Below are 21,405 nucleotides of genomic sequence, written 5' to 3' on the forward strand. Positions count from 1 at the left end.
CTTTCTCATTTTTTCCATAGACAATCACAACAACTAACAATAACCTTACAACTCACTCACTCCCAGCCCTTCTCATCTATAAGCCCGTTGCCATTGAGTCAATTCCGACTCATGGTAACCCAATGTATTACAGAGTAGAATTGCTTCATAGGGTTTTCTTGGCTGTAATCGTTACAGAAGCAGATCCTTAGGCATACATCCCATGGAGCTGCTGGGTAGGTTCGAACCACCAGCCTTTAGGTTAATAAGCAAGTGCAAACTGTTTGTGCCATCCCAACACCTTCTATAAGTAAAAATGTCCTCAGTAGGGCAGCATAACCCACGTAAGAATAAAGCACCGATAGACTCCTTGACTGAGGTATTAACAGCAAGACTCCTGCTCCAACCACTGAGTTGATCCCACGCAACTAAATTTTAGTCAGTTATCCGTCACTTCTTAGAATCCACTCTAAGAAACCACTCCTAAATACACGGAAGTTTCCACACGAAGACATTCACCAAAGTATTGCTGAAGAGTAAAAAACATGAAAATGTCTAAATGTCCTATTTAGTCTAAGGCCCATGAAGGCATTCATGGTGAAGAAAGGAGTTCAAAACAACATCACCAAAGATGAACAAAAGTTATGAATTTCTAAAATTCAGTACTCTTTTTTACTCTTTCAAAAACCATCCCTTCTTCTCCAGGACCTAGGGCACCACGATTAACGGTGCTGGCACTAAAGTCACACTGCTGTAGGTAGCCAATTCTGCTGCTTTCTAGCTCCATGACCAACCTTCTCTAAGCCTCAGTTTTCTCATCTAAAAAATGGGCATAACAATAATATCTACCTCATAAAACTCTTAAACAAAAATTAAACAAGATAATATATGTAAAACACTTAAAAAGTGCCTGGCATAAAGCGAAAAGCCAATAAATACAATCTGGAAATAGTAGCTGTAATTGCGTAGTGGTAATATTCCATACGCATGAACAACCAATATAACTGCATAGGAGTTCAGGCCTTTGTGTGACTGTCTACTCTAGGCCGGAAGTATTTTAACTGCAGTCTGAAATATTAAAATCATACTCACCTAGGTTGTCCAAAATTCTTCTACTTATGGCTCCCCTGTCTGATGCTTGACTGTCTTCTCTGTTGTTATTTATCCCAGGACAATTTTTAAGGGCATGTGTGAGTGATATAATTTGCTCATCTGTTGTGACCATATACTGCTGAAGTCTTGCCTAGAGAAAAAAGAAGTGAAATTACATAACCAGCATATCAGATATAAACCATGACCTAGAAAGCAAATCATATACAGGAAATATATATAAAAATACAAAGATAGATATATATGAAGATATCATTATTTTAAATACTCTAGGAATTTCAGGCCTTCAGTCAAATTCTAAAACAATGCTATTCATAGGAATAAACAATTAGAAATAATCTAAAAGTACTGTCTTAGGCTGGGTTCCCCAGAGAAACCAGTAAAGCACATGAACATATAGAGAGAGAGATCTGTATCAAGGAAATGGCTCATGCAGTAGTAGAGGCTGGAATGTCCCAAGTCTGTAGGTCAGGCTGGAGGCTTCTCCTGATTCACATAGCCACCAAACCAACCCACTGGCATCGAGTCCATTCTGACTCACAGCGACCCTAAAGGACAGAGTAGAACTGCCCCATAGGGTTTCCAAGGAATGCCTGGTGGATTCGAACTGCTGACCTGCTGGTTAGCTGCCATAGCTTTTAACCACTACACCACCACGGTTTCCAGTCACGAAGCCCCAGAGGCTGGCAAACCCAAGATCAGCAGGTCAGACGGCAGGGTTTTTACTCACAGGCTGAGAAGACCGACAAATCCCAGGACTGGCAGGCAAGACTGCAGGTAAGTGGCTAGCTCAAGTCCCAAGAACTGGAGGTCAGATGAACAGGAGCCAGCTGCAAGATCCAGAATAAGCAAAAGCCCACGAGGCTTGCCAGCAAAGTTCACCTACATTTGATGCAGGCCACATCCCCAAGGAAACTCCCCTTCATCTGACTGGCTACTCACAGCAGATCCTATCATGGAGGCGATCACATTATAACAAATTTCATCATGGAAGTGATCACATCATCACACGACTGCCAAACTACGTAACTGCCAAACCACTGAGAATCATGGCCCAGCCAAATTGACACACAATGCTAATGATCACAGTCCACCCCCTTGTCAACTTGGCACCTGTACACATCTCCTTAAACCACACATAAGATCTGAATAAAGACAATTAATGAAGTCACACACACACACCTAACATGATACAACTAACACACATACCAACCAAAACGTACTAGCCCTGTTTACATCTTATATTTTATGAGTGAAGAAAACAAAAATATTTAAAGCACACATACAAGGCAGAAATACTTCTAACAATTACAGTCCTTGTTTCTGCAACTGGTCACGTGGTTGTACCTGGTATTTAGAAACACCTTCTTCCACCGCCTGTTCCGTATTCCCTTTGCCCTCAGCAAGTACCTTGGCTGATCCTGGTTCTTTGCCTGGTGGGGTGACCCAAACCTTCATTCCTAAAAAGTCTGGGCCATTAGCAGTCATGTTGGAACTGGGTTGCTGTAGTTTTCCTTTGACTTTAATCACAGGGCAGCATAATACTCAGAGATGCCCTAAGGGATCTCCTGCATTCCAGACATACTCTTCTTTATCTCCATTATGGAATATCAATCCGATATCTTCTTGGTAATCAGGATCAATCACACCAGCCAGTATAGTAACTCCCTTCTTTGCCTGTTGATCCGGAGGCATAAGGAGCCCTAAGTAGTCAGGTGGCATTCTTAGCTTCTAGTTCAATGGAATCAGTGGTGTGCCTCCAGGTGGGATCATTCCTCCTTTTCAAACTAAGACCTCTAGACCTGCAGAGCATAGGGTAATGGGGACAGGAGGCAAAAATTTTGCAAGAGTAACTATGGGTAATAGTGAGTGGTGCCACTCCCATTTCTACCCCTTGATTCCTGGACTCAGGAATCCTGGCTATGGGAGAAACAGCACCATCTACTGGATGCTGGTTTAGAGCATATACAGCCTCCCAGAGAATACTGCTCCAACCCTGCAAGGTATTGCCACCTAGCGGATGCCATAATCGTGTCTTCAGAAGGCCATTCCATCGTTCTATCCAGCCAGCTACTTCAGGACGATGGGGAAACATGGTGAATTCCATGAGCATGGGCCCATTGCTATACTTCATTTGCTGTCAAGGGAGCTCCTTGATCCAAGGCAATGCTGTGTGGGACACCATGACAGTGGATAAGGCATTCTCTAAGTCCACAGACGGTAGTTTTGGCAGAAGCACTGCACGCAGGGAAGACAAATCCATATCCAGAGTAAGGGTCTATTCCAGTAAGAACAAAATGCCACCCTTTCCATGATCAAAGTGTTCCAATGTAATCAACTTGCCACCAGGTTGCTGGCTGATCACCTCAAGGGATGGTGCCACACTGGGGACTAAGTGTTGGTCTCTGCTGTTAGCAGACTGGGTACTCAGCAGTAGCTGTAGTAAAGTCGGCCTTGGTGAGTGGAAGTCCATGTTGTTGAGCCTATGCATGACCTCCGTTCCTGTCACTAAGGGCGCTTTGTTCATGAGCCCATTGAGCAATGAGGGGAATGGCTAGGGAAAGATGAGTGGTTTCCACTTGACTGTTAAAAAACCTCCTCTGCTGAGGTCACCCTTTGATGAGCATTCACATAAGGTACAAGTATCTTCACTTCTTTGGCCCATTCAGAGAGGTCTAGTCACAGAGCTGCAGTGAACTTGGGTGTGCACATATCTGTTTGTGTAAAGGCTCTTATTTCTCTAGGGTATATTCCAAGGAGTGGGATTGCAGGATCGTATGGTAGTTCTATTTCTAGTTTTTTAAGGAAATGCCAAATCAATTTCCAAAGTGGTTGTACCATTTTACATTCCCACCAGCAGTGCAGAAATGTTGCAATCTCTCCATAGCATCCCCAACATTTATTACTTTATGGTTTTTGAATTAATGCCAGCCTTGTTGAAGTGAGATGGAATCTCATTGTAGTTTCGATTTGCATTTCCCTAATGGCTACTGATCGTGAGCATTTTCTCACATATCTGTTAGCTACCTGAATGTCTTCTTTAGTGAAATGCTTGTTCATATATTTTGCCCATTTTTTAATTAGGTTGTCTTTTTGTAGATGAGTTTTTGCAGTATCATGTAGATTTTAGAGATCAGGTGCTGACTGAAAATGTCATAGCTAAAAACTTTTTCCCAGTTGGTAGGTGATCTTCTCACTCTTTTGGTGAAGTCTTTGGATGAGCACAGGTGTTTGATTTTTAGGAGCTCCCAGCTGTCTGGTTTCTCTTCTGCATTGTTGGTAATGTTTTTTATACAGTTTATACCATGTATTAGGTCTCCTAGCATTGTCCCTATTTTTTCTTCCATGACCTTTTTCGTTTTAGATTTTATATTTAGGTCTTTGATCCATTTTCAGTTAGTTTTTGTGCATGGTGTGAGATATAGGTCTTGTTTCATTTTTTTGCAGATGGATATCCAGTCACACCAGCACCATTTGTTACAAAGACTGTCTTTTCCCCAATTAACTGACTTTGGGCTTTGGTCAAAAATCAGCTGCAGGCGAGGCCAAGATGGCGGACTAGGTGGACGCTACCACGGATCCCTCTTGCAACAAAGACTCGGAAAAACAAGTGAATCGATCACATACATAACAATCTACGAACCCTAAACAACAAACACAGATTTAGAGACGGAGAACGAACAAATACGGGGAGGCAGCGATTGTTCTCAGAGCCTGGAGCCAGTGTACCAGTCAGGTGACCTTCAGCGCCCGATTTGGGGCAGAGCCCAGGGGGGCAGATGGCACAAAAAAGGGGCCCAGCCCTGGCCCCCGAACTCATTCCGGGAGGGGGACCAGCCAGTTCGCGCGGGCGGCGTGGCAGCGTAGCCGGTGGGAAAAGTCCCCAGGAGGCAGTGACTGGTCTTGGAGCGGGGAGAGCAGCGTCCCAGCCAGGGAGCCGTCCCGCCGGGATTTTGGCGGGGCCCGGGCATGGCATAAGCGCGGGGAGCTGCTCCATCACCCAGAACTAACCCCGGGAAGGGGCCCAGCCAGTTCGCGTGGGCGGCGTGGCGACACAGCCGGTGGGAGAAGTCCCTGGGAGACAGTGACAGCTCTTGGAGCGGGGAGAGCAGTGTCCCAGCCGGGGAACCGTCCGCCGGGATTTCGGCGGGGCGAGCACGGCATAAGCGCGGGAGCAGCTCCACCGCCCTGAACTGACCCCGGCGTGGGGCCCAGCCGGTTCGCGCGGGCGGCGTGGCTACACAGCCGGTGTGAGAAGTCCCTGGGAGACAGTGACGGATCTTGGAGCGGGGAGAGCGGCGTCCCAGCCGGGGAACCGTCCCGCCGAATTTTGACTGGGCGCAGGCACGGGATAGGCGTGGAGAGCTGTTCCACCCCCCTGAACTAGCCGCGGGGGGGGACCCAGTGGGTTGGGGCGGGAGGGGTGGCGACGCGGCCGGTGGGGGAGGTCCCCAGGGGGCAGCGACTGGTCTTTGAGCGGGGAGAGCGGCATCCCAGCCGGGAGGCGCGGTCGCGGCGCAGGCGCGGGGAGCTGCTCCGCTCACCTGAGCTGACCCCGGGGGGGCCCAGCCGGTTCGCGGAGGTGGCGCGGCGACGCGGCTGGTGGGATGGGGAGTACCCGGGAGGCAGCGACTGATTTTGGAATCGGGAGTGCACCGTCCCAGCAGGGGAGCCTTGACACTGGGCATGGGGCTGGAAGCGGAGGATCTGACCGTGACTCCAGCAGGCCAGACCCCCCGGGGGCAGTCTCCACACAGCCAGCACACATAGGCGACGCGCCCCGCGGAAATCTCAGATATACTAATCATTCCAAGCAAGACAAGCAACTCTGGCTATATTCTGAGGTGCTACTCTCCTATCTCTCTGATCCCTCCCCCACCCTCCCCAGGCGGCTTCATTAACATCCAAATAGCCTGAGCCAGAGAGAGAACTCTGATAGGGATCTGACTGCATTTTTTTTTAGCCCATTTTCTGGAAAAACTAGTTTCCCAGTGATGGCTCCGAGACAGCAGTCCATATCAAACCACATAAAGAAGCAGACCATGGAAGCTTCTCCAACCCCCCAAACAAAAGAATCAAAATCTTTCCCAAATGAAGATACGATCCTGGAATTATCAGATACAGAATATAAAAAACTAATTTACAGAATGCTTCAAGACATCACAAACGAAATAAGGCAAACTGCAGAAAAAGCCAAGGAACACACCAATAAAACTGTTGAAGAACTCAAAAAGATTATTCAAGAACATAGTGGAAAAATTAATAAGTTGCAAGAATCCATAGAGAGACAGCATGTAGAAATCCAAAAGATTAACAATAAAATTACAGAATTAGACAACGCAACAGGAAGTCAGAGGAGCAGACTCGAGCAATTAGAATGCAGACTGGGACATCTGGAGGACCAGGGAATCAACACCAACATAGCTGGAAAAAAATCACATAACAGAATTTAAAAAAATGAAGAAACCCTAAGAATCATGTGGGACTCTATCAAGAAGGATAACTTGCGGGTGACTGGAGTCCCAGAACAGGGAGGGGGGACAGAAAACAAAGAGAAAATAGTTGAAGAACTCCTGACACAAAACTTCCCTGACATCATGAAAGACGAAAGGATATCTATCCAAGATGCTCATCGAACCCCATTTAAGATTGATCCAAAAAGAAAAACACCAAGACATATTATCATCAAACTGACCAAAACCAAAGATAAACAGAAAATTTTAAAAGCAGCCAGGGAGAAAAGAAAGGTTTCCTTCAAGGGAGAATCAATAAGAATAAGTTCAGACTACTCAGCAGAAACCATGCAGGCAAGAAGGGAATGGGACGACATATACAGAGCACTGAAGGAGAAAAACTGCCAGCCAAGGATCATATATCCAGCAAAACTCTCTCTGAAATATGAAGGCGAAATTAAGATATTTACAGATAAACACAAGTTTAGAGAATTTGCAAAAACCAAACCAAAGCTACAAGAAATACTAAAGGATATTGTTTGGTCAGAAAACCAATAATATCAGATACCAGCACAATACAAGGTCACAAAACAGAATGTCCTGATATCAACTCAAATAGGGAAATCACAAAAACAAACAAATTAAGATTAATTAAAAATAATAATAATAATAATGCACATAACAGGGAATCATGGAAGTCAATAGGTAAAAGATCACAATAATCAAAAAGAGGGACTAAATACAGGAGGCATTGAACTGCCAGATGGAGAGTGATACAAGGCGATACAGAACGATACAAATTAGGTTTTTACTTAGAAAAATAGGGGTAAATAATAAGGTAACCACAAAAAGGTATAACAACTCCATAACTCAAGAAAAACGTAACGACTCAACTAACATAAAGTCAAACACTATGAAAATGAGGATCTCACAATTTACTAAGAAAAACGTCTCAGCACAAAAAAGCATGTGGAAAAATGAAATTGCCAACAACACACATGAAAAGGCATCAAAACGACAGCACTAAAAACTTATTTATCTATAATTATGCTGAACGTAAATGGACTAAATGCACCCATAAAGAGACAGAGAGTCACGGACTGGATAAAGAAACACGATCCATCTATATGCTGCCTATAAGAGACACACCTTAGACTTAGAGACACAAACAAACTAAAACTCAAAGGATGGAAAAAAATATATCAAGCAAACAATAAGCAAAAAAGAAGAGGAGTAGCAATATTAATTTCTGGCAAAATAGACTTTAGACTTAAATCCACCACAAAGGATAAAGAAGGACACTATATAATGATAAAAGGGACAATTGATCAGGAAGACATAACCATATTAAATATTTATGCACCCAATGACAGGGCTGCAAGATACATAAATCAAATTTTAACAGAATTGAAAAGTGAGATAGACACCTCCACAATTATAGTAGGAGACTTCAACACACCACTATCGGAGAAGGACAGGACATCCAGTAAGAAGCTCAAGAGAGACACGGAAGACCTACTTACAACAATCAACCAACTTGGCCTCATTGACTTATACAGAACTCTCCACCCAACTGCTGCAAAGTATACTTTTTTTTCTAGCGCACAGGCAACATTCTCTAGAATAGACCACATATTAGGTCATAAAACAAACCTTTGCAGAGTCCAAAACATCGAAATATTACAAAGCATCTTCTCAGACCACAAGGCAATAAAACTAGAAATCAATAACAGAAAAACTAGGGAAAAGAAATCAAATACTTGGAAAATGAACAATACCCTCCTGAAAAAAGACTGGGTTATAGAAGACATCAAGGAGGGAATAAGGAAATTCATAGAATGCAACGAGAATGAAAATACTTCCTATCAAAACCTCTGGGACACAGCAAAAGCAGTGCTCAGAGGCCAATTTATATCGATAAATGCACACATACAAAAAGAAGAAAGAGCCAAAAGCAGAGAACTGTCCCAACAACTTGAACAAATAGAAAGTGAGCAACAAAAGAACCCATCAGGCACCAGAAGAAAACAAATAATAAAAATTAGAGCTGAACTAAATGAATTAGAGAACAGAAAAACAATTGAAAGAATTAACAAAGCCAAAAGCTGGTTCTTCGAAAAAATTAACAAAATTGATAAACCATTGGCTACACTGACTAAAGAAATACAGGAAAGGAAACAAATAACCCAAATAAGAAATGAGAAGGACCACATCACAACAGAACCAAATGAAATTAAAAGAATCATTTCAGATTACTACGAAAAATTGTACTCAAACAAATTTGAAAACCTAGAAGAAATGGATGAATTCTTGGAAAAACACTACCTACCTAAACTAACACATTCAGACGTAGAACAACTAAATAGACCCATAACAAAAAAAGAGATTGAAACGGTAATCAAAAAATTTACAACAAAAAAAAGCCCTGGCCTGGATGGCTTCACTGCAGAGTTCTACCACACCTTCAGAGAAGAGTTAACACCACTACTACTGAAGGTATTTCAAAGCATAGAAAATGAGGGAATACTACCCAACTCATTCTATGAAGCCACCATCTCCCTGATACCAAAACCAGGTAAAGACATTACAAAAAAAGAAAATTACAGACCTATATCCCTCATGAACATAGATGCAAAAATCCTCAACAAAATTCTAGCCAATAGAATCCAACAACACATCAGAAAAATAATTCACCACGATCAAGTGGGATTTATACCAGGTATGCAAGGCTGGTTTAATATCAGAAAAACCATTAATGTAATACATCACATAAATAAAACAAAAGATAAAAACCACATGATCTTATCAATTGATGCAGAAAAGGCATTTGACAAAGTTCAACACCCATTTATGATAAAAACTCTTACCAAAATAGGAATTGAAGGAAAATTCCTCAACATAATAAAGGGCATCTATGCAAAGCCAACAGCCAATATCACTCTAAATGGAGAGAACCTGAAAGCATTTCCCTTGAGAACGGGAACCAGACAAGGATGCCCTTTATCATCGCTCTTATTCAACATCATACTTGAAGTCCTAGTCAGGGCAATTAGGCTAGACAATGAAATAAAGGGTATCCGGATTGGCAAGGAGGAAGTAAAGTTATCACTATTTGCAGATGACATGATCTTATACATAGAAAACCCTAAGGAATCCTCCAGAAAACTATTGAAACTAATAGAAGAGTTTGGCAGTGTCTCAGGTTATAAAATAAACATACAAAAATCACTTGGATTCCTCTACATCAACAAAAAGAGCACCGAAGAGGAAATAACCAAATCAATACCATTCACAGTAGCCCCCAAAAAGATAAAATACTTAGGAATAAATCTTACCAAGGATGTAAAAGACCTATACAAAGAAAACTACAAAGCTCTGCTACAAGAAATTCAAAAGGACATACTTAAGTGGAAAAACATACCTTGCTCATGGATAGAAAGACTTAACATAGTAAAAATGTCTATTCTACCAAAAGCCATCTATACATTTAACGCACTTCCGATCCAAATTCCAATGTCATATTTTAAGGGGATAGAGAAACAAATCACCAATTTCATATGGAAGGGAAAGAAGCCCCGGATAAGCAAAGCATTACCGAAAAAGAAGAAGAAAGTGGGAGGTCTCACTCTACCTGATTTCAGAACCTATTATACAGCCACAGTAGTCAAAACAGCCTGGTACTGGTACAACAACAGGCACATAGACCAATGGAACAGAATTGAGAACCCAGATATAAATCCATTCACATATGAGCAGCTGATATTTGACAAAGGACCAGTGTCAGTAACAGTGAAGAATTCTATGGGAAAAATACTGAATGGTACAGGAAGCATCAAAAGATGATGGAAGGAATACACAGAGTCACAGTACCAAAAAGAACTGGTAGATGTTCAATCATTTCAAGAGGCAGCATACGATCAAGAACTGATAGTACTGAAGGAAGAAGTCCAAGCAGCACTGAAGGCACTGTCAAAAAACAAGCCTTCAGAAATTGATATAGTACCAACTGAGATGTTGCAACAAATGGATGCAGGGCTGGAGGTGCTCACTTGTATATGCCAAGAAATTTGGAAGACACCTACCTGGTCAATTGATCAGAGGACATCCATATTTGTGCCCATTCCAAAGAAAGGTGATCCAATCCAATGTAGAAATTATCCAACAGTATCATTAATATCACATGCAAGTAAAATTTTGCTGAAAATCATTCAAAACTGGTTGCAACAGTACATTGACAGGGAACTGCCAAAAATTCAAGCCAGATTCGGAAGAGGACATTGTACGTGGGACATCATTGCTGATGTCATATGGATCTTGGCTGAAGGCAGAGAACACCAGAAAGATATTTACCTGTGTTTTATTGCCTATGCAAAGGCATTCACTTGAGTGGATCGTAACAAATTATGGATAACACTGCCAAGAATAGGAATTCCAGAACACTGAACTGTGCTCATGAGGAACCTGTACACAGAACAAGAGGCAGTCATTCAAACAGAACAAGGCAAGACTTCGTGGTCTGAAGTCAGGAGAGGTGCGTGTCTCGGCTGTATGCTTTCATCATACTTATTCAACCTGCTTGCTAAGCAAATACTTCCAGAAGCTGGACTATGCGAAGAAAAATGCCTCATCAGGATTGGAGGAAGACGCATTAACAACCTGCACTACGCCAATAACACAACCTTGCTTGCTGAAAGTGAAGAGGATTTGAAGCACTTACTGACGAAGATCAAAGACTACAGCCTTCAGTAAGGATTATACCTTAAAAAAAAGAAAACAAAAAATCCTCACAAGTGGACCAATAAGCAACATAATGATAAATGAAGAAAAGACTGAAGTTGTCAAAAATTTCATTTTACTTGGATCCACAATTAACACCCATGGAAGTAGCAGTCAAGAAATCAAGCTACATATTGCACTGGGCAAATCTGCTACAAAAGACCTCTTTATAATTGTTAAAATGCAAGATGTCCCTTTAAACACTAAAGTATGCCTGACCCAAGCTATGGTGTTTTTAATCACCTCATATGCATGCAAAACCTGGACAATGAATAAGGAAGACTGAACAATGGTTGACACCTTTGAATTATGGTGCTGGCAAAGAATATTGAATATACCATGGACTACCAAAAGAATAAATCTGTCTTGGAAGAAGTACAGCCAGAATGTTCCTTAGAAGCGAGGATGGCGAGACTTCATCTCAGATACTTTGGACGTGCGTGTTACGGGGGGATCAGTCCCTGGAGAAGGACATCATACTTGGTAAAGCAGAGGGTCAGCAAAAAAGACAAAGACCCTCAACAAGGCAGACTGATGCAGTGGCTGCAACAATGGGCTCGAGCATAACAACAATCGTGAGGACAGCGCAGGATAGGGCAGTGTTTTGTTCTGTTGTAAATAGGGTCGCTATTGAGTCAGAACAAACTCGACAGCACCTAAAAACAACAACAAATTATATATATATACACACACACACGTACACATACATATATATATACACATATGTATATATGCATACACATTAAGAAAAAAAACCAAACCCAGTGCTGTCGAGTCAATTCCGACTCACAGAAACCCTATAAGACAGAGTAGAACTGCCCCATAGAGTTTCCAAAGAGCGCCTGGCGGATTCGAACTGCCGAGCCTTTAGTCAGCAGCCATAGCGCTTAACCACTATGCCACCAGGTGCTCCTTGGAAATATACCTCTGTGTGCGTGCGTGTGTGCGTGCGTGCGTACATGCGTGCGTGTGTGAATCAACTCGAGGGCACTGGGTTTACTGGGTTTATATATATATATAAACAAACAAACGTTACCACTAATTCCAACAGGTCCCTGAGTGGTACAAACAATTTATGCTTGACTACTAACACAAAGGTTAGCAGTTCAAACCCACCTAGCAGCACCATGAAATGCCTGGCAATCTGCTTCCATAAAGATTACATCCCAGAAAGCCTCACGTTCCAGTTTGTAACACATGGGGCCACCAAAATGCACGGCTGTAAAGACACAGATATACAGACATCTGATAAAAATCACACGAAGCAAGAAAAAATTTTATTAGTATATATTGCTAAATGAAGTATACTGCGCATTTTAATGAAGTACGCTGCTGCTGTTGTCAGGTGTCGTCGAGTGGGTTCCGACTCATAGAGACCCAAAGCACAACAGAACAAAACACTGCACGGTCCTGAGCCATCCTTATAATCGTTGTTATGCTTGAGCTCATTGTTGCAGCCATTGTGTTAATCCACCTCATTGAGGGTTTTCCTCTTTTCTGCTGACCCTGTACTCTGCCAAGCCTGATGTCCTTCTCCAGAGACTGATACCTCCTCACAATATGAACAAAGTATGTAAGACGCAGTCTCACCATCCTTGCCTCTAAGGAGCATTCTGGTTGTACTTCTTCTAAGACAGATTTATTTATTCTTCTGGCAGTCCATCGTATATATTCAATATTCTCTGCCAACACCACAATTCAAAGGCATCAATTCTTCTTCAGTCTTCGTTATTCATTGTCCAGCTTTGACATGCATATGATGCGATTGAAAATACCATGGCTTGAGTCAGGCGCACCTTAGTCTTCAGGGTGACATCTTTGCTCTTCAACACTTTGAAGAGGTCCTTTGCAGCAGATTTGCCCAATGCAGTGTGTCTTTTGATTTCCTGACTGCTGCTTCCATGGCTGTTGATTGTGGATCCAAGTAAAATGAAATCCTTGAGAACTTCTGTCTTTTCTCAGTTTATCACGATGTTGCTCATTGGTCCAGTTGTGAGGATTTTTGTTTTATCCTGAGGTGCAATCCATATTGAAGGCTTTGGTCTTTGGTCTTCATTAGGAAACCCTGGTGGCATAGTGTTTAGTGCTACAGCTGCTAACCATAAGGGTCTACAGTTCAAATCCACCAGGTGCTCCTTGGAAACTCAATGGGGCAGTTCTACTCAGTCCTATAGGGTCGCTAGGAGTCGGAATCGACTCGACAGCACTACGTTTGTTTTTTTGGTTTAGTAAGTGCTTCAAGTCCTCTTCATCCTCAGCAAGCAAGGTTGTGACATCTGCGTAACACAGGTTGTTAATGAGTCTTCCTCCAATCTTCATGCCCCGTTCTTCATATAGTCCAACTTCTCAGATTATTTGCTCAGCATATAGATTGACTAGGTATGGAGAAAGAACACAACTCTGACACACACCTTTCTGGACGTTAAACCAATCAGTATCCCCTTGTTCTGTCCCAACAACTGCCTCTTGATCTATGTAAAGATTCCTCATTAGCACAATTAAGTGTTCTGGAATCACCATTCTTCACAATGTTATCCATAATTTGTTATGATCCGCAGAGTCGAATACCTTTGCATAGTCAATAAAACACAGGTAAACATCCTTCTGGTATTCTCTGCTTTCAGCCAGGATCCATCTGACATGAGCAATGATATCCCTGGTTCCATGTCCTCTTCTCAAACTGGCCTGAATTTCTGGCAGTTCCCTGTTCATATACTGCTGCAGCCATTTTTGAACGATCTCCAGCAAAATTTTGCTTGCATATGATATTAATGATATTGTTCTGTAATTTCCACATTCGGTTGGATCACCTTTCTTCGGAATAGGCATAAATATAGATCTCTTCCAGTCAGTTGGCCAGGAAGCTGACTTCCATGCTTCTTGGCATAGACGAGTGAGCGCCTCCAGCGCTGCATCTGTTTGTTGAAACATCTCAATTGATATTCCATCAATTCCTGGAGCCTTGTTTTCACCAATGCCTTCAATGCAGCTTGGACTTCTTCCTTCAGTACCATCGGTTCCTGATCATATGCCACCTCTTGAAATGACTGAACATCGACTAATTCTTTTTGGTATAATGACTCTGTGTATTCCATCTTCTTTTGACGCTTCCTGTGTCGTTTAATGTTTTCCCCATAGAATCCTTCACTATTGCAACTCGAGGCTTGAATTTTTTCTTCAGTTCTTTCAGCTTGAGGAACGCTGAGCATGTTCTTCCCTTTTGGTTTTCCATTTCCAGCTCTTTGCACATGTCATTATAATACTTTACTTTGTCTTCTCGAGAAGCCCTTTGAAATCTTCTGTTCAGTTCTTTCACTTCATCAATTCTTCCTTTTGCTTTAGCTGCTCGACATTCGAGGGCAAGTTTCGGAGTCTCCTCTGACATCCACCTTGGTCTTTTCTTTCTTTCTTGTCTTTTCAATGACCTCTTGCTTTCTTCATGTATGATGTCCTTGATGTCATTCCACAACTTGTCCGGTCTCCGGTCACTAGTGTTCAATGCGTCAAATCTATTCTTCAGATGGCCTCTAAATTCAAGTGGGATATACTCAAGGTCATATTTTGGCTCTCGTGGACTTGCTGATTTTCTTCAGTTTCAGCTTGAACTTGCATATGAGCAATTGATGGTCTTCTCCACAGTCGGCCCCGGCCTCATTCTGACTGATGATATAGAGCTTTTCCATCATCTTTTTCAACAGATGTAGTCAATTTGATTTCTGTGTTTTCCATCTGGCAAGGTCCATGTGTATAGTCGCCATTTATGTTGGTGAAAGAAGGTATTTGCAATGAAGAAGTCGTTGGTCTTGCAAAATTCTATCATTCAATCTCTGGCATTGTTTTTATCACCAAGGCCATATTTTCCAACTGCTGATCCTTCTTTTTTGTTTCCAACTTTTGCATTCCAATTGCCAGTAATTATCAATCCATCTTGATTGCATGTTTGATCAATTTCAGACTGCAGCAGGTGATAAAAATCTTCTATTTCTTCATCTTTGGCCCTAGTGGTTGATGCATAAATTTGAATAATAGTCGTACTAACTGGTCTTCCTTGTAGGCGTACAGGTATTATCCTATCACTGACAGCATTGTACTTCAGGAGAGATCTTGAAAAGTTCTTTTTGAGGATGAATGCAACACCATTCCTCTTCCAGTTGTTATTCCCAGTATAGTAGACTATATGATTGTCCGATTCAAAATGGCCAATACCAGTCCATTTCAGCTCACTAATGCCTAGGATATCGATGTTTATGTGTTCCATTTCATTTTTGACGATTTCCAATTTTCCTAGATTCATACTTTGTACATTCCAGGTTCCAATTATTAATGGATGTTTGCAGCTGTTTCTTCTCATTTTGTGTGTGCCACATTAGCAAATGAAGGTCCCGAAAGCTTTACTCCATCCACGTCATTAAGGCCGACTCTGCTTTAAGGAGGCAGCTCTTCCCCAGTCGTCTTTTAAGTGCCTTCCAACCTGGGGGGCTCATCTTCCAGCACTATATCAGACAATGTTCCGCTGCTATTCATAAGGTTTTCACTGGCTAATGCTTTTCAGAAGTAGACTGCCAGGTCCTTCTTCCTAGTCTGTCTTAGTCTGGAAGCTCAGCTGAAACCTGTCCTCCATGGGTGACTCTGCTGGTATCTGAATACCAGTTGCAAAAACTTCCAGGATCACAGCAACACGCAAGCCCCCAGAGTAAGACAAACTGACAAACACGTAGGGAAATGAAGTATACTACATACAAAATATCTACTAATAATATTCTTTTCTTGCTATATTTGATGATGTCTATATAACTGTGTCCAATTTTTTCCCTGAAATCCACACTCTTATATCCAACAGCTACTCAATTATCTCCATCTAGAACTCAATGACCCTTCTCAAATCAAAATGTCCAAAGCCAAACTTCTCCTGAAGTCTTCCCCAGTTGATAATAGCTAACCGCTCAAGCCAAAAACTGGAATCTCCTTTGATTCTTCTCCTTCTCTCTCATGCTGTATCCGATCTATCAGCAAATCTCACTGGTCGTCTTCTGGGTTTGACCAATTGTTTGTTTGAGGCACCTTGAGTTTCTAAGTGAACTCCCGGAGCACCAGAGGACATTTTAAAATTTCAAGGAAAATAATGATTTGTGACTGTCAGATACCAGAGAACTACTAGCTCAAGATGGCTTACAGTTTCAACATTAAATCATTCTACAATCCCTTTAGATGACGCTGTACCTCACGAAGCTGGGTTTCAGCAGTTACAATGCTAAAAAGCAAGGACTGCACGAAAAGCAATGTGGAACAACAACTAAGAGTGATGGTGTCCAACAGGACTCCAAGTTTAGAAAAGCTATACAGTGCCCAACAGGTACAGATATCCCTTAGGTGTCTAAGGTTATTTAAAAACGAAATTAAAACATTACTTTTTCTTTTAACTTATATGTATTATTTTTTCACATAGCTCCTAAGTTGTTACAACATAGTTATCTAGTTGTGTGAGCCCAGCGACTTAATAAATGGAAGTGCTAGGTATTTCTTTTGGCTTCAGGTGTGTGAGACACTGTGAACCGAGGGCACCATAAACTGAGAAAGGTGGCAATCCCTGATCTAGTCTCAGCATAGCAGGCAAGAATGACCCTCTTAAAAACCTAAGTGAGATGCAGGAAGAGAAGGGCTTCAAGGCATCTGTCAGTCGCTTGCACAAATGCCTGGCTCTTCGGGACCCATGCAAAGAGGGCCAAGAGGGTCACAGAGCAGGACATAGAGAAGAAAGAGTAATCCTTTGTCAGGAACCATTTCTAAACAGGTAGTAAAGCCTCTTGTTTTCTGGGGGGAGAAGCTTTACTAAAAGACCTAAGTGAGATCACATCTGTTCTCTGCTCTAAAGCCTTCAAGGGCTTCCCAGCCAAGTAAAAGCCCAAGTCATTAGCCAGCTGGCAAGGCCCTGACCTTGTCTCCCACTGACCCGTTTACCACACTCCACTCTGGCCACACAGGTCTCCCTGAGTTCTCCAGGTACACAGACACCTCCTGACCTATGCATTCACTGTTCCTTCTGCCTTGACTGCTCTTCTCTCAGCCGTCTGACCGCTGGCTGGCTCCCTCACCTCCCGCTCCCTCACCTTCTTCTGCTCTTTGCTCAAATGTCACTTTCTCAGGGAGGCACGGCCCATACCATTTACAACTGCATTCCCTGACCCTAGACATTCCCCATCCCTCTTCTCTGCTTTATTTTTCCTTATAACACATACCGCCATCTAACTCAGTATATACTTTTTTTTTTTTTTAAGAATTTATGTACAATGTAAGCCCTACAAGGGCAAGGATTTTTACGTTTCATTGGCCTTTGCATTTCCTGCACCTAGAACAGCACCAGACCCACAGGAGGTGTTCAATTAAGATTTGCTGGATGAATCAGTACATTTTAAAACTGCAGGTCTTCTCGAGGGAACTGAAAATGTATGTCCACACAAAAACGTGCATGTGAATGTTCATAGCAGCAGTGCTTGTAACAGCCAAAGAGGAAGCAATACAAACGTCCACCAACAGATGAATGGACAAACAAAACACAATACACGAACAAAATGGCATATTACTCATCCATAAAAAGAAATCAAGTACTGATACACGCCACATCATTGTGCCAAGTAGAAGAAGCCATACACAGGAGACCGTGCATTATATAATTCCATTAATATGAAATGTCTGGAATAGGCAAACCCACAGAGGCAGAAAGATTGCTGATTCCCAGGGGTGAGAGAGAGGAAAATGCGGAACGACTGCTAAAGATTATAGGGTTTCTTTCTGAAGTGATGAAAATGTTTAGGATAGTGGTGATGGTTACACGAGGAGCCCTCATGGCACAGTGGTTAAGCACTTGGCTGCTAACTAAAAGGTTGGTGGTTCAAACCCACGAGTCGCTTCCCAGGAGAAAGATGTGACAGTCTGCTTCTGTAAAGATTACAGCCTAGGAAACCCTATGGGCAGTTCTACTCTGTCCTATAGTGTCGCTGTGAGTCAGAATCAAAGTGACAGCAATGGGTTTTTAATGGGATGGTTACACAATTTACATGGCCTTGTGGATATACACTAAACACCACTGAATTATACACTTTAAAAGGGTCAATTTTATAGTATGTAAATTTTATCTCAATTTTAAAAACTGTACATCTTATATCTAATGCCTACCGACACAAACACAATTTGCCTACTATGATTTTCTAGTCTCTTTTGGCTGATAAAAAAAAGTAATAATAACAACTACTCGAGAACACAAATATGAATAAACAGTCTCTGCCCTCACATTGCTTACAGTCTCAAGGACAGGCACACACGTAAGTGTAACAGAACCTGGTAAACACAACGACAGTAATATCCACAGAGTATGAGAAGCACTCAGGAAGAAAACTTAAGGTACCATAGAAGCAATAAGGTTTTCCAGAAGGTGCTGCCTAAGTCCTAAAAAAAGGAAAAGCAGCAATTAGCCAGACAAGTGACAGAGAACTCATCTAACCAATACAAAGATATTGTAAAAAAAAAAAAAACTGTAAATGCCATCGCCTGTAATTACAGGAGGTTTTGTCAAAAGCTGTCCTCTAAATACTGTATGAGACCACTATTAGAAAAACTCTAGAAAAAGTGTAAACACAGAAGAAAATATTCTTTGATGGTTACAAGGGTGTGGAGGGAGGGAGAGAGGTATTCACTAATTAGGTCATAGACAAGAACTATTTTAGGTGAAGAGAAAGACAACACACAATACAGAAGAGGTCAGCACAACTAGGCTGAACCAAAAGCAAAGAAGTTTCCTGAATACAACAGAACCCTTCCAAGGCCAGAGTAGCAGGGACGGAGGTCTGGGGACCATGGTTTCAGGGGACATCTAGGTCGATTAGCACAGCAAAATGTATTAAGAAAACGTTCTGCACCCCTCTTTGGTGAGAGGCATCTGGGGTCTTAAACGCTAGCAAGTGGCCATCTAAGATGCATCTATTGGTCTTAACCCACCTGGAGCGAAGGACAATAAAGAACACCAAAGACACAAGGTAATTATGAGCCCGAGAAACAGAAAGGGCCACATAAATCAGAGACTACATCAGCCTGAGACCAGAAGAACTAGATGGTGCCTGGCTACAACCAAGGACTGTCCTGACAGGGAACACAACAGAGAATCCCTGATGGAGCAGGAGAGCAGTGGGATGCAGACCCCAAATTCTCATTAAAAAAACCAGACTGAATGGTCTGACTGAGACTAGAGGGACCCTGGAGGTCATGGTCCCCAGACCCTTTGTTAGCCCAAGACAGGAAACATTCCCAAAGCCAACTCTTCAGATAAGGATTAGACTGGAATATAAGGATACTGATGAGGAATGAGCTTCTTGGCTCAAATAGACACATGAGACTCTGTGGGCAGCTCCTGTCTGGAGGGGAGATGAGAAGGAAGAAGAGGACAGGAGCTGGCTGAATGGACATGGCAATACAGGGTGGAGAGGAGGAGTGTGCTATGTCATTAGGGGGAGAGCAGCTAAGAGTACACAGCAAGGTGTGTCTTAAGTTTTTGCATGAGAGACAGACTTGATTTGTAAACTTTCACGTAAAGCACAATAAACAAACACTAAAAAAAAAAGCTGTCCTCTGCTGTTTTAAACTAAGCATCACAATACTCACTTCACATTTTGGATAACCTAGTGTTCTCGCCTTCCATGTGGGAGACCCGGGTTCAATTCCTGACTGATACACCTTACGTGTAGCCCCCACACGTCTGTCAGTGGTAGACCGCATGCTACTACTATGTGAACAAGTTTCAGCAGAGCTTCAAGACTAAGACAGACCAGCAAGAAGGGCTTGGCAATCTACTTCCAAAAATCAGTAAATGAAAATCTCATCAAACGCAAGGGATCACTGATCCACCACCGACCACAGGGATGGCACAGGACTGCGCAAGGTTTCATAAAATCGTGCCTGTGGTCACCGTGAATCGGGGCTGACTCAATGGCAGCTAACAGCACTGTCATACTGGTAGGGACCAGCTAAAGTAGATGCTGTCTTCCCCACTAACTAAAAAGTTTCTTAAAGGCAGTAGACTTATTCTGTAAATCTATTTGTAGCCCAAGATCCTACTATGGTACCTCCCATATAAGAAATTTTCAGTAACATTTACGATTGACAATAGCAAGGAGGTGATGAGTACTCACATCAGCAAAACCAACCCGAGGCAACGACAGAAGAATTTCCTCCACTCTTAAAGATGCTCTACACCACTAGCACAGAAAAGTCTGAGGCCTCATCTGGGTACCTGTGCGGCAGCACTTTCTTCCCTGAGGAGGAGAATTTCAGCTGTCAGGGCATCGATGAGCTCTCGGTGATCGACCAGTGCCTGCTCCAGCCGCTGCCTCGTCTCCACTTCTTCACGCAGCTGCAGCTCGCTCTACAAATAAATAACAAGTCAACTTCTGGCCGTAGCACCATGTGCTGAAAACTGAAAGTTGTTACTGAAAGCTATCAAAGAAGACAACATTTACAAAGACATATATATTATCTGGCAGTTATGAGAATTAAAAATTTTACTAACCCAAAACCAAAAACCCATTGCCGTTGAGTTGATTCCGACCCATAGTGACCCTATAGGACAGAGTAGAACTGCCCCGTAGGTTTTCCAAGGAGCGCCTGGTGGATTCAAATTGCTGACCTTTTGATTAGCAGCTATGGCTTTTAACCACTGCTCCACCAGGGTTTCCAAAAAAATTTTTACTAAGAGATTTATGTTTCATTAAATAAAATGTACGACTTTCATCCTCTTCCATTACATAGAATACAATGAACAGAATGGTACACAGACCGAAATAACTATAGTTTTTGTAAAAGAAAGTGGAGGGAAATACCCCTGTTTGCTTGACTACACACAGGCTATGTCTAGAAGGATACACTGGTATCTGACATGACAGCTGGCCACACGGAAGCCAACAGGCTGGCTGGAAGTTAAGGGTAAGAGCAGGGTTCTTCACTGAGCACCATTCTGCATCTCTGAACATATCACCTAGTCAAAAGTTAAGTCTGTGAAAATATAATTTAAAATAAATGACTACAGGTCTCAATGGCATAG

The 21,405-nt window shown here is 42.3% G+C and overlaps 1 protein-coding gene across 2 annotated transcripts in view; it reads right to left on the reverse strand.

The window, feature by feature from the left end:
• The window catches only part of CFAP44 (cilia and flagella associated protein 44), a 261,809-nt gene that overhangs the window by 183,794 nt on the left and 56,610 nt on the right, over window positions 1-21,405 (reverse strand). For both annotated transcript variants that reach the window (XM_049876485.1, XM_049876503.1), the window contains exons 11-12: window positions 20,599-20,730; window positions 1,072-1,222 (exon numbers count right to left, since the gene is read on the reverse strand). In XM_049876485.1, the coding sequence (XP_049732442.1) occupies window positions 1,072-1,222; window positions 20,599-20,730 (283 nt within the window). The remainder of the gene's footprint in view (window positions 1-1,071; window positions 1,223-20,598; window positions 20,731-21,405) is intronic.

Source organism: Elephas maximus, chromosome 1 (assembly GCF_024166365.1).
Source record: "Elephas maximus indicus isolate mEleMax1 chromosome 1, mEleMax1 primary haplotype, whole genome shotgun sequence".
Taxonomy (NCBI): domain Eukaryota; kingdom Metazoa; phylum Chordata; class Mammalia; order Proboscidea; family Elephantidae; genus Elephas; species Elephas maximus.